Consider the following 15,239-nt stretch of genomic DNA (forward strand, 5'->3'; position numbering starts at 1 on the left):
CATTATCCAAGATGTGTGAAAGCAGTCTTAATGTTCATCATGAAGCAGTATGCAGGACCAGGGAGAGGGGTGATGCAATCACCCATTGTTTAGAGACCAGGTTTACCTGTCTTAAGTGAAGAGAAAGCCAGGCTGAATCTTTTGAAAATGAATGCTCTCAGCTAATAAATGGACTTGTGTACAGCTCACTGTGCATCTTGGCCCTGATTCCAGAACACTGATCATGCTTCGATCCCATTGAAATAAGTTAGTTGGGACTAAAGGTGGTCACGAACCGAAATACAAACCAAAGTTTGTCACAAACCGGGCTGTTTTTCATTTTGCAGACTGGTGGTTCATTGGACAGCATTTCTGACGAACCGCGACAATTTTTAGGCTGGTTTGTTTGGTTCGTTTTTTGGTTCGTCACTGCAGACAGCCTGACGCCAATCAATCAGTTTCCTAGGCAATGGGGGGGTCGGCTTTCTGCAGACCCTCTGCTGCCCCAGAAGCGAAACCAAATGAACCGGTTCATGAACCGGGAAATTTCATGCTAGTTCATGGTTTGTGAAATGTGACAAACCATGAACTGCAACAATCCGCCATTTTCCCAGTTCATGCCCATCTCTAGTTGGAACTATTGGTTGGAATGGGAGAAATTAGCATTCTCTGCTACAGGACTGATGATTCTGACATGAAAGCCTCTTGGAACAGCTTCATGCTTTTGTTCTTACACCATGCCAGGGGTGCAAATAGAGTGACGTTTAGCATTATACATGAACAGTGACCATGTGGTAAGGATGCATATGGATGACGGTTAAGAACAGGAGCTATTCCACTCTGGGAAGTTCATGGCTTTCCCTTGAGGGGGAGAAAAGCTCTGCCAGTTTGAAGTGGAAGGGGCTGTGCAAAGCACCAATTGGTAATAATATTTACAGAACTCTCTTAGAGCTAAAACACACGAGATGAATTACACAAGGACGCTCAAGTGAAGGAAGACTCAATGTTAGCCAGGAAGCTGAATTCTAAAAGACCGATTGGAAGGCTTTGTCAATTTCCCCTCTCTACAGAGCCACCAAGATTGCTCCTCAGAGGGTTTGTTAGTTTCCTCTTTCCCTCCCCAAAGGGTCTGTCAGTTTCACTTCCCCCTCTGGGAGGCAAAGATGAAATAAACAAACCCCTCTGAGGAGGCTTCTCTGGGTTCTGTAGAGAGGGGGAATTGACAAAGCCTTCCAATCTGTCTTTTAAAACCCGGCTTCCTGCATCTCCCTTCACTTGAGCATCCTCGTATAATTCGTCTCATGTGTTTTAGCTCTTAGTATCGACGTTCTCTCCTGGTCTGGCCCCAGCGGAGGAGATACAGAAAGTAGGTGTTACGCTTGCTTTCTTCCTGGCTCTTCCCAGGAACTACAACTATGAGCCAAGCTACAAGTGACGAATTACACTTCCCTGGCAAGTGAACAGACTCACGTGTATTTCTCCCTGTTCACTTGCTCTCCAAATCAAGTGGAGAACAAGTGAGGAATACACGTGAGTCTGTTCACTTGCCAGCCAAGTGTAATTCGTCACTTGTAGCTTGGCTCTAAATTGCTATACCTCTCTCCCCATCTTTCCAAGATGGGTTTCTGCCATTCATTGATGCTCATGCACTACGGGGGTGGAAATCTCTCTGGAAAAGAATGGCAGAAAGGCACACACCTGTGTCTCATAACCACTTTGCAAAACAGTGTGCTGCATGACACGGTATCTGAGCTAGGCCTAGATTTGTGGGATGAATCCATGCTGATTAGCGTATCTGTGATTAGCTTATGACTAAGCAATGTCTGCATGAACAAAAGAGGAAAATTAGCAGCATCAGGAAAATGTACAGAGCAACAGTGTCTTCTGATTGGTTATTATGGATTGTTATTTAACCTGCTTACTTATCAAAGAAATGCCAGTCCGTGATTACAGTAGAGGTTTGGGAAATCCCCACTGAGTCAACGTATTGGCAGTAACAATAACAACAAAGTTCCCACATAGCATATGCATTTTTTTTCTAATCAAAATGAAAATGTCACCTCTGGTTGATGTGAAGTTTCAAATTTCAATATGTTTCCTATTTAAAATATCAGTCGAGTGACCACATTGTTACTCACATTGAGACAGCTTCAGTGGAAAATCTGAAACTCTCGGGGGAAATGTATACATGAGATCAGAGATGCAACTTTGAAAGAGAGCTGTCTGGTATGAAGTGGGGGCATTTCCTACTTGAGCCAGATTTGCAAGGAATTTGCAATTAATAACAACAACAACATTCGATTTATATACCACTCTTCAGGACAACTTAATGCCCACTCAGAGCGGTTTACAAAGTATGTCATTATTATCCCCACAACAAAACACCCTGTGATGTGGGTGAGGCTGAGAGAGCTCTGAGCTGTGACTGACCCAAGGTCACCCAGCTGGCTTCAAGTGGAGGAGTGGGGAATCAAACCCAGCTCTCCAAATTAGAGTCCCACGCTCTGAACCACTACACCAAACTCATTCACCTATTGAATGAATGCCTGTAAATTTCATTAATATGGCAAGGCTCTGGATCTCATGAAATTGAGGCCAGCGTGTGTACATTGGAAGAGAGGGATTCTTGAGGCTTCTGCCTTCCACCTCGACAACAGCCTTCCTTTGAAGATCTTGCTAGAAACCTTTCCTCTATTGTGTACAATAGTCTGGCATGGGAGGTAAAGACCTGTACTAGCATGGGGAAGGCTAGAGTGCAAATTCTCACCCTGCCCTGAAGTTCACTGAGTGCCCTTGGACTGTCTGTCACTCTATCCTATCTCACAGAGTTGTGTTGCGAAGATAAATGTGGCCCCTGAGCTCTTTGCGGGACTGGCAGAATAAAAACAAAGCACATAAACTGCTGCCTCAGCACATCAGCAACTCTGTACACCCTTCCACGTTGGATAACATGTGCAACAATGTGCTGACGCAACCTATGGAACCCACAGGTCTGAACATGTGGAACATAAATAAATGCAACTGTGCAGGTCTAAAATCCTGTCTCCTGTGCCAAGTTAAATTCCTGAGCAGAGCCCAGGGGACTGAAAACTGCCAAGGCCAGAGAAGGAAGGCTGGAGTAGGAAAAGATCCATGGCCCGTGTTCATGTTCACACACACTTCCCTACCCAGTTTTGGGAGTCTGCCATAAAATTGTCTAAATGCCATTGGTGCATGATGCTTTCGCAGTGTCTCAAAACAAAACATCATGTTTTTCATCAAAAGGGCAATTTTTTGCATTGATTAGTTGCTTGGGAGTTTGTTGTGAGCAGGGCTTTTTTTCAGCTGGAACGTGGTGGGAGTTCCGGAACCTCTTGAAAACGGTCACATGGCCGGTGGCCCCACCCCCGATCTCCAGACAGAGGGGAGTTTAGATCGCCCTCCGCGCTACTCCAGCAATCTAAACTCCCCTCTGTCTGGAGATCATGGGGTGAGGGCCACCACCCATGTGACCATTTTTGCTGAGGGCGATTTAAACTTTTAAAAACTGCCCCCTTGTTCCAGCTGACCCCAAATGACATCATTGGTCCTGGGGGCATGCATGCACTTTGCGCGCACACATGTGGTACCAGGGGCACCACCTCCCGCCAAGAGTTGCCCCCTGTGCTGGCAACCCACTGAGAGCGGAACTACAAGTGACAAAAGGCACAGGTTGGACACTTGTCAGCTTCCCTCAAGTTTTGATGGGAAATGTAGGCATCCTGGTCTTGCAGCTTGGCTCTCCGACTGCTGTCCAATGGACTTTTCAACTGTCATTTGTCCAACATTCTGCCAAGCTGCCTACATTTCCCATCAAAACTTGAGGGAAGCTGACAAGTGTCCAACCTGTGCCTTTTGTCACTTGTAGTTCCGCTCTGAGTTCCACCACCTCTTTTCCCAGAAAAAATGCCCTGTTGTGAGGCAGATGCTGAGCCCTGTCTTCTGATGTCCGTAGGCCTCTCAGTTACTGGCAGAACAGTCTTATTGCCTTCCCCATATGAGAGAACAGTGTGGGGAAACTAGTAATGGTAAGCCCAGAGTATGTTTGCAACTTGAGTCGATAGGGGTTTAGTTGCTGGTGTTGTACTTTGATTTTAACACATATTGGTACTGTATAATCTACTTTTCTAGAAAGTTTTGAAATGATACAGCTCACAATGGGCCCCACACTTTGATTGTAACACCCATATGTATTGCATGATTGACTTTTCTAGTAATTTTAGAAGTGATATAATTCGGTACGGGCCTTTGGGAGATAGCCAGATAGGTATCTGTTCTAAAATGAAAGATGGAAACTTTGGGGTATCTCTGCTGTGGGTTATGTTATGTGTGTGTGTCTTATGTGCCGTCAAGTCGTCTCCAACCTATGGTGACCCTATGAATGAAAGACCTCCCAAAAGTCCTGTCTTTAACAGACTTGCTCAGATCCTGCAAACTGGAGGATGTGACTTTAGGGGACTTTTATGCCTTCTATCAAGTCAGTTGCTGGTTTGCCCACTGAAGAGATGCCTGAAGATGCCTCAGGGCTGGCCTAAGGTTTTTTTTGGTAAAGTAAAAGTAAAGGTAGTCCCCTGTGCAAGCACCGAGTCATTACTGACCCATGGGGGGACATCACATCACGACGTTTTCTTGGCAGACTTTTGTTACCGGGGGGGGAGGGGGGGTGCCATTGCTTTCCCCAGTCATCTACACTTTACCCCCAGGAAACTGGGTACTCATTTTACCGACCTCGGAAGGATGGAAGGCTGAGTCAACCTTGAGCTGGTTACTTGAACTCGGCTTCCGCCAGGATTGAGCTTAGGTTGTGAGCGAAGCTTGGGTGCAGTACTGCAGCTTACCACTCTGCGCCACGGGGCTCAAATGCCAAAGTCATATATTATGATTTTGGCCTTCCCTGCCAGTATTTGAGAAGCTTGGAATGAACATTTAACTTTCCGGGAATTCAAAATTAACAATGTAAGAATAAAAATAGGTAACCTCTTCAAAAGCCTTTCACGTTCCGTTATGGCAGATATAGAGTAAATGGATATGTAGATTTGCAGAAGGCAATTAATGGCAAGCCTCCTTTCTCGCCTTTTTGATACCCCTCAAAATCTGTCGCCCTTGGCAACGGCCTAGGTCTGTCTCATGGTCAAGTTGACCTTGAGATACCTTATGATGAGTCCGACTCAAGGTCAGCTTTGTTAAAGCAGGGGCTGTAAGCCACCCCTCAGTGAGTGACATTAACTATCTGTGTGAAGGGTGCAGGGAATATAACAACGGGTATTGGTATCTTTAGGTCAGTAGCAATATATTATGTTGTTAGTGAGATCAGGGATGGAGTCGGTGGGGGCAAATCAGTTGAAGCTCAATGCAGACAAAATGGAGTTATTAATGGATGGTGGGTGGTCTGTTTCTTCAGGAGTTAGGGGTGTGTGCTCTCTCTGGGGTTACATCCCCTTTAAAAACCAAAGATACTCTGGGGGTCACCCTGACTGATTCCGCACATGTTGGATAATGCACTTTCAATGCACTTTATCAATCGTTTGAGGTGGATTTTTTGTTCTGCTCACAAAAAAAATCCGTTCCAAATGATCTATAAAGAGGATTGGAAGTGCGTTATCCAACATGTGCAGAATCACTCCATGATAGCCCAGGTAAGCCTGATCTCGCCAGGTCTCAGAAGCTAAGCAGGGTCAGCCTTGGTTAGTAATTGGATAGGAGACCTTCAACGAAGACCAGAGTTGCAGAGCCAGGCAATGGCAAGCCACCTCTGATAGTCTCTTCTTGCTGTAAAAACCTCACCAGGGGTTGCCATAGGTCAACTCTGACTTGAGGGCACCACATAGCCTCACTCTGTGGGTACTCTGGGATCCAGCTCTGATGGTTGCCCAGGTGGCAGCAGTCACCTTGTGTGTCTTTATCAGCTCTGGCTGGTTTGCCAGCTGTGCCCTTTCTTGGAAGGTGAGGATCTTGCCATTGTCATTCCTGCCTTGGTAAAGGTTGGCATAGGCTACTTTAATGGGCTCTTCTGAGACTACCCTTGCATGAAGTTTAGGAACATCAAGCAGAATAGAATGGCACAAAATTGTTAACTAGCCCCTGGAACTAAAATAACTTGGTCCCCAATGTGTTTCCAGGCTGGTTGTGACCTCTTCCCCCACATCCTCCTGAATCCCCATTTCTTCAGAAAATAACTTCTTCAATAAGAACCTCCTCGAGCCTGTTTGGGGCCGGTAGTGTGTTTCCAGGACGTTTTTGACCTCTTCCCCCACTCCCTCCCCTATCCACATTTCATCAGCAAATGACTTCTTAAATAAGAACTTCTCAGGCCTGTTTGGATGGTCAGCAGGGTTATTCTAGGATGGTTTTGACTTCTTCCCCCACATTCTTCAGAATCCTTATTTCTTCAGAAAATGACTTCTTCAACAACAACTTCCTCAGGCCTGTTCGCTTGCCAGGCGAGTGTCATTCTTCACTTGTAGCTTGGCCCTCAGTGATCTAGGTTAGACAGGGACTGTTTCCATACGTCCCAGCATAGTGCTAAACTCATGGAACAAGAGCGTCTTCCTGGCGCAATTTCTGATGTTCTGCCACAATTCTGTTCTCGTGGCACAATGACATCAGAAATTGCGCCAGGAAAACACTCTTGTTCCATGAGTTTAGCACTATGCTGGGATGTATGGAAACGGCCAGGGGTTGCCGCTTCCCCTGGTTGTGCTGCTAATGTTCTATTGATCTGTGTGGTGGCTAATGAGGAGGAGGAAAAATGAGAAGGAGATGAAGGAGACATCTAATGTATAACTGCTCTCTGGACTCATGGCTGTCCACTCCCATACTCTCAGGCCCCTCCTTTTTTGTTTAAATGCCAGCCACCCACAATCAGTAAAAAGGAGGGACACAAGCTTTGATTAACTGGTTGGTAGTGTGTGAACTTTGTACTCCCTAAAGAGGTCTCATTTGGGACCACACTAGAGCATGGGAGGATAGATGGGACATCGGAGTTGATTGCCACAGTCAGTTTTATAAATTCTTGCTTTTTGGTAAAGCACTTGGAGGGGTTTAAGCAGTGATCTTATAGCTTGCTCCGGCAAGCCACCATCAAAAGACAGAGAGGTACGGAGGAGAAGAAGCTATTAAAATAACTTCTGCCCCTCTCCCTTCTTTTTGTCTTGCCCAAATGGTATTTCTTCCTCTTTGGTATATTCTTGCTGTGTCATGCTTATCCTACCATGCACAATTTGCATGGCTGTTCCAGAAGCAAGAGAGTGGCGTTTCGGGTTTTTTTTCTGAAAGCAGCCTACGTTTTCCGTAAGCATAATATCAGTTTCTGTTTGGGTTGATGATTGAGGTTACCCACCAGGGCTTTTTGTCATCCGCAGTTTCTTAAAATAAAGGTTCTGTCTGGACCACAAGAGTGTTGGTGTTTCCATGTTCCTCCTGGCGTCAGAACCTATAGTGCCAAGGTACAATATTGTTCCATGAGTGGCGTTGCAGCCTGCTTTGAGCAATTGCCGTGTTGAATTAGTTTTGAGCAGGGCGGTGCCCTGTAGCCGTCCCCTGAAGACTAGAAGAAAGAATTCTGTTGGATCAAACCAGGGCCCATCCAGTCCTACTAGGGTGCCAGGTCTCCTGGTACAACAGGAGACTTCCTGCTGGCAACACCTTGCTCTGTAGGGATGTGGGAAAAAATGGCTGTTGCTTCAACAGCATGATGTCATTTCTGGGACAAACCTGGAGGCGATGTCATACCTCTCTAGGAATCAGCAGAAACTCTGCGGTAAAACCATAGAGTTCCTACTGACATCACATCTCGGCCATTTGGGGCCTGTTTCAGCCTGGATTGAGACTGAAATGGCCTGGATAGGGCTTCTGACGGGTGGTGGATCACTCTCCCACTCAGCAGTGGCCTGATCCTGACCATTTTGGGTCCCTTTTCAGCCTTTTCCCGCCATTTTGGGCCCAATTTTGGCCCTGAATGGCCAGGATTGGGTCCAAAACAGCCAGAATAGGTGATATCAGTGGGTGTGGCATATGCAAATCAGTTATACTAATAACACACTTCCAGTGATGGCAAGAGGCGTGGCATATGTTAATGAGTTATGCTAATGAGTTCCTCCAGCTCTTTTTCTACGAAATGACCCCTGGTCACTATGGTTCTTTTCCGTGAATCTATCTAACCTCCTTTTACATCCATCTATGTTCATGGCCATCATTACATTCCCGGGCACTGAATTCCACAATATAATTGCTCCTTGAGTAAAGAAGTACGTCTGTTTGTCAGTCTCATCAACTTTATCAGGTGCCCCCAAATTCCAGTGTTACAGAAGAAGACGTTCGAGCCACTTTCTCCACCCTGTACATAATTTTATAAATCTTTATCATGTTCTCCTTCCCTTAATTGTATATTGACTGAAGTGGTGTGTGATAGAGGTTTATAAAATTATGTACTCTGTGGAGAAAGTGTCATGGAGCCACTAAGATGCAACTCATGAGTGACGTCCCTGATTCATCTCTTGCCTCTACCATGGTGCTAGACCAGAAGGAATGTTCAGAATTCTGTGTATAATCTAGTATACTGAGGCCCTATTTGGCATAGGACCTTGGTGTGTGTGTGTGTTAAACCTTCCCATTGTACTATTGTCCTCCTGACTTAAAATGCTTCCTCAAGTTGCTATTAGCCCCACTGGCAAAACATACTAACACTGAGGGCCAAACTACAAGTGATGAATTATACAGGTTGGACACTTGTCAGCTTCCCTCAAGTTTTGATGGGAAATGTAGGCAGCTTGGCAGAACGTTGGACAAGTGACAGTTGAAAAGTCCATTGGACAGCAGTCAGAGAGCCAAGCTGCAAGACCAGGACGCCTATATTTCCCATCAAAACTTGAGGGAAGCTGACAAGCGTCCAACCTGTGTCATTCATCACTTGTAGCTTGGCCCTGATATGAGTCTCAGTCTAACTTGAGCTGCTTTTTATTTGCTATTTAAAGGTCAGGGGGAACTGGGAATGCCGTTCATAGTACCCTGAGCATCATGTCTGATTTGACCCATCAATTCACCTTGGACAAGGCCAACCCTCTGCCCCTCTTATTCTCACTCTCACCTTTCTACCTGCAATATAGAGATAATAACACTGTCGGGTGGTTGCAGATCACAAAATGCTTTGAACACTCTCAAAGCTCTGACAGCTGGAGTCTCTAAGGGACTGGATGAATGTGAACAAACTGGCATTAAATCCAGATAAAATGAAAGTGCTGCTGGTCCAGGCTAAAGTTGATCTAGCAACAGATGTTCAGCTTGCCCTGGATAGTATGGTACACTCCTGAACAAGCAAGTTTGCAGTTTTGACGTGCTCCTTGTGCGTTGTTGATCCTGGATATTCAGGTGATGGAGCCAGGAGTACATTTTTCCAGCTTACATTGGTTCAGCTACTTCCTTTTCTGGGAAAGTTGAACCTTGGGGGCGTGTCTTAGTAACATGCAGTTTGAACTGCTGCAATATATTCTTTGTGGGACTGCCCTTGAAGACACTTCAGAAGCTTCAACTGGTTCTGAACACGGTTGTTAGGCTGCTGACAGGAGCAGGCCCACAGCAAAAACATTGGCTACGTCTAGTGCCAATTAAATTGACTGCCACGAGCGGAAGTGGCTCATCTGAACAGGGTCTCCTGCAGGTGCCAGGCTCCACACAGGTGAAGCCCATACAAGTTCTTTCTCTGTGGTGGCCCCTATCCTGTTGAATGACCTGCCTGAGGAAGTCAGAAGGGCCCCCACTCTCCTGGCTTTCCGTAAACGATGCAAAACTGAACTATTCAAAAAGGCTTTTTACTCAAATGGGAGGGCAGTATTACAGGGACGGGGTCTCAGATGCTTCGGGATCATAGACTATATCACTATTTTTTGCCTTATATATTATCTGCTGCTTTAAATATGTACTCCTGTGTACAACCAGCACTCCATGCTGTCTAATGTTAGTCCTAGAATTGATTGTTTTGCTCCAGTATTTTTTCTACTCTGTCTTGGATCCTTGCTAATGCTATGTCTTTTAAACTTGTATCTGTTTACCTTATGGTATTGTATTGAAATGTGCTTGATACTGATTGTATTAACCTCATACTGTGTAATCCGCCTTGAGTCTCAGTGAGAGAGGCGGACTATAAATAATGTAAATTTTTTTTTAAAAAACCTATGTAGATGCATGGAAGGTATGAAGAAACTGGCCAGAGATATATAGGTGGTGAGGGGAGCAGGGAGTAGATGCAGTCAGTTACAAAAGTCATGAAAGAGGTGGAGTGCACAATCCAAGCTGGGTGTGACTTTTGCAACTGATTGCATCTACTCCCCCCTCCCATCACCACCTATATATCTCTGGCCAGTTCTTTCATATCCTCCATGCATCTGACGAAGAGAGCTGTAGTTCTCGAAAGCTTATGCTACAATAAAGTTGGTTAGTCTTAAAGGTGCTACTGGACTCTTTACTATTTCGCTACTACAAACTAACACGGCTAACTCCTCTAGATCTATACCTATGTTAGACTGACAAGTGTTTGGAGGTCAGCCAGAGAAGTTTTATTGCGGGATCCCCCTGCCAGAGAAAACCCCTTGATGGGAACCTGTATGAGGAATGACTTGGCTGCTGTCTCCTCTGTGTTATGGAGCGTTCTTTCTTTCAAGGCCTTCTGGCATCAGTTGAAAACATTTGTATTCCAAAGGTCATTTTAAAGTTAAATTTTGTTTCCGGTGCATATAGATTTTAAAAGTTCTTGTTGTCTATTTTTAACCGTTGTGTACGGATTTTAAGGTAAGCTAACTTTTAAATTGAAGAACGAGATATTTGTCTTCAAACATCAATAGGCAGAAAGCAGTGAATGAATACTAAATCATTTTCTTTATTACTTCTAGCTGAGTGGAGGAAGAGCAAGAGCATTCATGGAGATACACCAACCAGCTTGGGAATGCCACCTGCCTTTATAGATAGCGGTTGCTAAAGAAATCTCTTCCAGAATGGGCCCCACAAGTGAACTACCTGGGATGATTCTCTTCCTGATGTGCCTTTTTTCCCTCTTACCAGGTAACATGAAGCAGAGCTGCTGTAGCACAGTGGCTAAGAGGTTTGGATGCGAATCAACACTCTACTAGTTTGAATCCCACTCCTGCCGTGAGCTCAGCAGGTGGCCTTGGATAAGCCACTCCTCTCAGCCCCAGCTGCCCATCTGTATTGTGGGGATAATAATAACATTTTCACTGCTCTGGGTGAGACACTAATCTGTCTAGAAAAGCAGTATGTAAGTGCAATTATTATTATTTTGTTTGGTTACCTCCATGGTTGGAGCAAGCCAGATTTTGCCCCACTTCTGCAAAATAAACTTTCTTGTCACTTCCCACTATAAGCACTTTTAAAGTTTCATTCTCTTATGTAAATATGTTTTAACTTTTTGCCGTGGTACACTGTTTTGTATTGCTGTATATGTGGGGGTGTTATGGCCTATGGCTACAACAATAAACCTATTAACAATCACTATAACCCGTTCACCGCCAGGGTCCCTTCTTGCCAGGTTTCGTTGCTAATTTTCAGTCTAAAAAGAACTCTTCCAAGTGTTTTCCGGTAACCAAATCTTTCTTTTGCTTCCATGCTTTGAGATAATATTTAATACTTTTACTTCATGTGATTTGTTCTGGGATCTCTCTAGGTAAAAATACCATATGATTTTTTAAAAAACTTGTGTGTGTGCATTTCCTACAGGCTTTCATGGGATCAGGGGGCAGGAAGAAGATTTTGAATTTTGCGCCACAAGAAACCAAACTAAGAAAAGTTTTGTCTATTATAAAAAGCAAGAAAATTTCATCAGTATTGTCAACCATGCCGACGGACTGCATATAAGCGCGCCATTCCCTTCAGAATCTGGAAAGTATTCTCTGAAAGATCTCAATGGACGGTATCGCTTCTGTGTTTATGGGCACCAGAGAACTGGTCGTTTCATGCTACGCTACGGGAACATCAGCTACAACTTGAGTACAAAGGCCAACACTTTCCTCTGTTCTGCCAGTGTGAGTGCAGAACCCGGTCAAGGCGGCACCTCCGTTCTTCATAATGTCTCCTATGCCTATAACAAGGGATCCCACAAGAAGTCCCTTCCAGACTTCTCCGCCTACAATATCACCTTCTTTGGTAAGACTTCCTTTTAGAAAGGACTGCCAAGTCGCATGGCTTATCCGGTTCCCTTCAGCTCAGCTGTGCCACTAAGAGCCCAGGAACCCAATGTTATATGCTACCCAAGTAGCATATAACCTGGGACCCATTGGGTGCCAGGACCCAATGTTATATGCTACCCAAGTTACTATGCATCTGAAAATGCCCTGAATAAGCAAGGCAACTAAGGGCCAAGCCACAAGTGATGAATGACGCTTGAATGGCAAGTGAACAGAATCATGTGTCTTCCTCCCTATTCACTTGCGCTCCACTTGCACTCCACTCGATCACACAGTGATAAAGTGGAGCGCAAGTGGAGCGCATGTAAACAGGGAGGAATGCATGTGAGTATGTTCTCTTGCCATTCAAGTGTCATTCGTCACTTGTAGCTTGGCCCTTACTTACTAGTACAGCATACAGCCACCCAAACCTTTGGTTTACCAAAAGCTTGGTCAAGATCCAGCCTCTCCAACTGTGGAGGGCAGGAGACAGAAAGTGGGCAGCCAATGAGCAAGATCTTCTTTCTATCAACTTCTTTGTGTGCCCCTAAGTTCTAGTGGTATGGGAGAAGGAGAAAAAACTCCCTCTACCTACTTTCACCCACCCCATGCATAATCCCTATCATATCTAGAAGTCTTTTTCTAACAAAAAAAAAGTCACAATCTCTTTAGCCTTTCCTCATAGGAAAGATACGCCCCCCCCCCCTGATCCTCTTGGCTGCCTTCTTCTACACTTTGTCCAATTTTGCGATGTTCTTTTTGAGAGAGGTGGCCTAATAGAATGCTTCTTGCTAGGGTGGCCAATCTTTCACTGGCAACTGGCAGGAGCCTCACAAGGAGAGACTAACGGAAACGGTATTGCGCAATGCTGTGACGTCACTTCTGGGCAAGTACCTGCAAGTGACATCACTGCATCATGCTCTAGGAATTTCACTCATCTCTGTGGTTTTTACCATAGAGATTGGGGAAATTCCTAGAGTATCCCACAATGTGGTGACATCGCTTCTGGGCACTCACCCAGAGGTGGCATCACAGAGCGTTGTTCCCTGTCCCTTTTTGCTCATTTGAGCAGCAGCAGGTGCTGGAGGTTGGAGCAGGAGTTTGCCTGTCAAAGAGGGCAGCCTGTCATTCCTACTCCTTGCCCCAGCAACTCAAGCCTGTGCGTGGAGTTCTGTTGGGTACAGGAGACCAAGTTACTGTATCAGCCCCAGTTAGAGAAAGTGTGCTGTATGGTGTAGTAACTGAGAGTCTCTTTACATGAGATATCTTACACGAGAATGCTCAAGTGTTGGGAGATGCCATGTTAGTTGGGAAGCGTAGTTTAATTTCAATTTCACCTCTCTACAGAGCTGGCAAAGATGGCTCCTCAGAGGGTTTGTTAATTTCCTCTTCACCTCCCCTAAGAGGGGTGTAATTGATAGAGCCTTCAGGGAGGCAAAGAGGAAATTAACAAACCCTCTGAGGAGCCATCTTTGCAGGCTCTGAAAAGAGGTGAAATTGACACAACCTTTGGCTCTGTCTTTTTAAACTATGCCTCCCGGCTAGCATTGTGTCTCCCTACACTTGAGCATTCTCATGTAAGAGACTTTCAGTATTGTGATCAAGGAAAAGAGGGTAAGAGGGAAGGAAATAAATCCCTAATTCCAAGAGAGGGAAGTGCTTGTGTACTGGAGGGAACATGCAGTGAGCTGTTCTGGGCAGGAAGTGTGAGAGAGCCCCAAAATGATTTGAAATAGTGGTCAAATCCTACGGTAGGCACTATGATCAGGAATGTATGTTGTGTTCTAAAAGAAGCAAAAATTAATGGTTTCTTATTTATTTACACAGCAATGTTATGTGCTACCTCCCCGGACACCTGGGCCGTTTCCAGACGGCTTACCGGCCCCCGGAACGTCGTGCCACGTTGCGGGGAAAACGCGATATTTCGCGTTTTCCCCGCAACGTGGCACGTCGTTCCGGGGGCCGGTAAGCCGTCTGGAAACGGCCCAGCTTGAGGCAGCTCCCCCCACTGAAACCATGCATCAAAATCAATCAAACCTGTTGAAAGCAAGCCAGGCTTCTAGAAATTTATTAATTTATTAAATTAAATTTATTAATTTATTAATAACCATTTATTAATGTTGTTAGAATTATACACTGTTAAAGGAAATAAGCTTGTTGCTTACACATTGGACATTGTATTGTTAGTGTATGACTTATTTCAATATATGATTCTTTGATCTTTCTGACTATCAGCTATTATTACTCTCCCCTGGGCGGGACTTCTTCTCTCGCTCCTTTTCTGCTAGGCTTCTAGAAATAGCATGCAACACCACACAGCAGTTTAAAATGATACCCGGATAACAGTTGGGCTAAAATCAGACCATAAAACAACTTTTAAAAAATGGAACCCTTCAGTTAAAAGCCTGAGTAAAAAGAAATGTTTTGGCCTGGCATTTAAGGGGCAAGGAAGGTGGGTACCAGGTGAACCTCAAGGGGGAATGAATTTCAAAAATGAGGGGCCATCATGGAAAAAGTGCCCCATCTCTGATTGCCACTTGCCTCATCTCTGCAGCCAAGGACGCCGAACTAAAATACACCACTGCTTTTATGAGCATCACCCATCAGCTCCAAAAATGTTACTTTAAAAGTCTCAGAGGCTGATTTTTCTGACCAAGGGTGGGGTGGCATGGGTGGTGGAGGGGGCTCCTGCCTGCCCCTTCCAGCCTTTTTCTTAACCTCCCTTATTTACATAACTCTGGAGCATTCCGCAAAATCCAGTTCTGAAGCTTTTAAAGTGACATTCTTCGAGCTGGCCTGTGACTCTGATCAAAGTGGCGAACCCAGAGAGAGAAGCCATTAAAAAAAATGTATAGTGTATTTTAGCCCGCAGAGAGCAAGTCTTGAGAAAAGAAAGTCTTAACTGGCAGTCTGGGACCCTATGGGAGGGAGGCAGTCCTTTGAAACAGACATGCTGGATTCCCCCCCCCCCGCCAACCTCCCATTTACTGTGCATGCCCATTTGTGGGTGAAGAATTGTGTAGTTCTGATTCTAATCCCAGGAAGAAGAGCTACCAGAGGTCAGTAAGATGA

At 45.1% G+C, this 15,239-nt stretch overlaps 1 protein-coding gene across 1 annotated transcript in view; it reads left to right on the forward strand.

Moving 5' to 3' along the window:
• ADGRG1 (adhesion G protein-coupled receptor G1) overlaps positions 1 to 15,239 on the forward strand; it is a 64,065-nt gene that overhangs the window by 29,306 nt on the left and 19,520 nt on the right. Inside the window, exons 2-3 of the mRNA XM_055000464.1 lie at positions 10,881 to 11,049; positions 11,722 to 12,147. Coding sequence (XP_054856439.1) covers positions 10,983 to 11,049; positions 11,722 to 12,147 — 493 coding nt within the window. The 5' untranslated portion in view covers positions 10,881 to 10,982. The remainder of the gene's footprint in view (positions 1 to 10,880; positions 11,050 to 11,721; positions 12,148 to 15,239) is intronic.

Source organism: Eublepharis macularius, chromosome 16 (genome assembly GCF_028583425.1).
Source record: "Eublepharis macularius isolate TG4126 chromosome 16, MPM_Emac_v1.0, whole genome shotgun sequence".
In the NCBI taxonomy this organism is placed as follows: domain Eukaryota; kingdom Metazoa; phylum Chordata; class Lepidosauria; order Squamata; family Eublepharidae; genus Eublepharis; species Eublepharis macularius.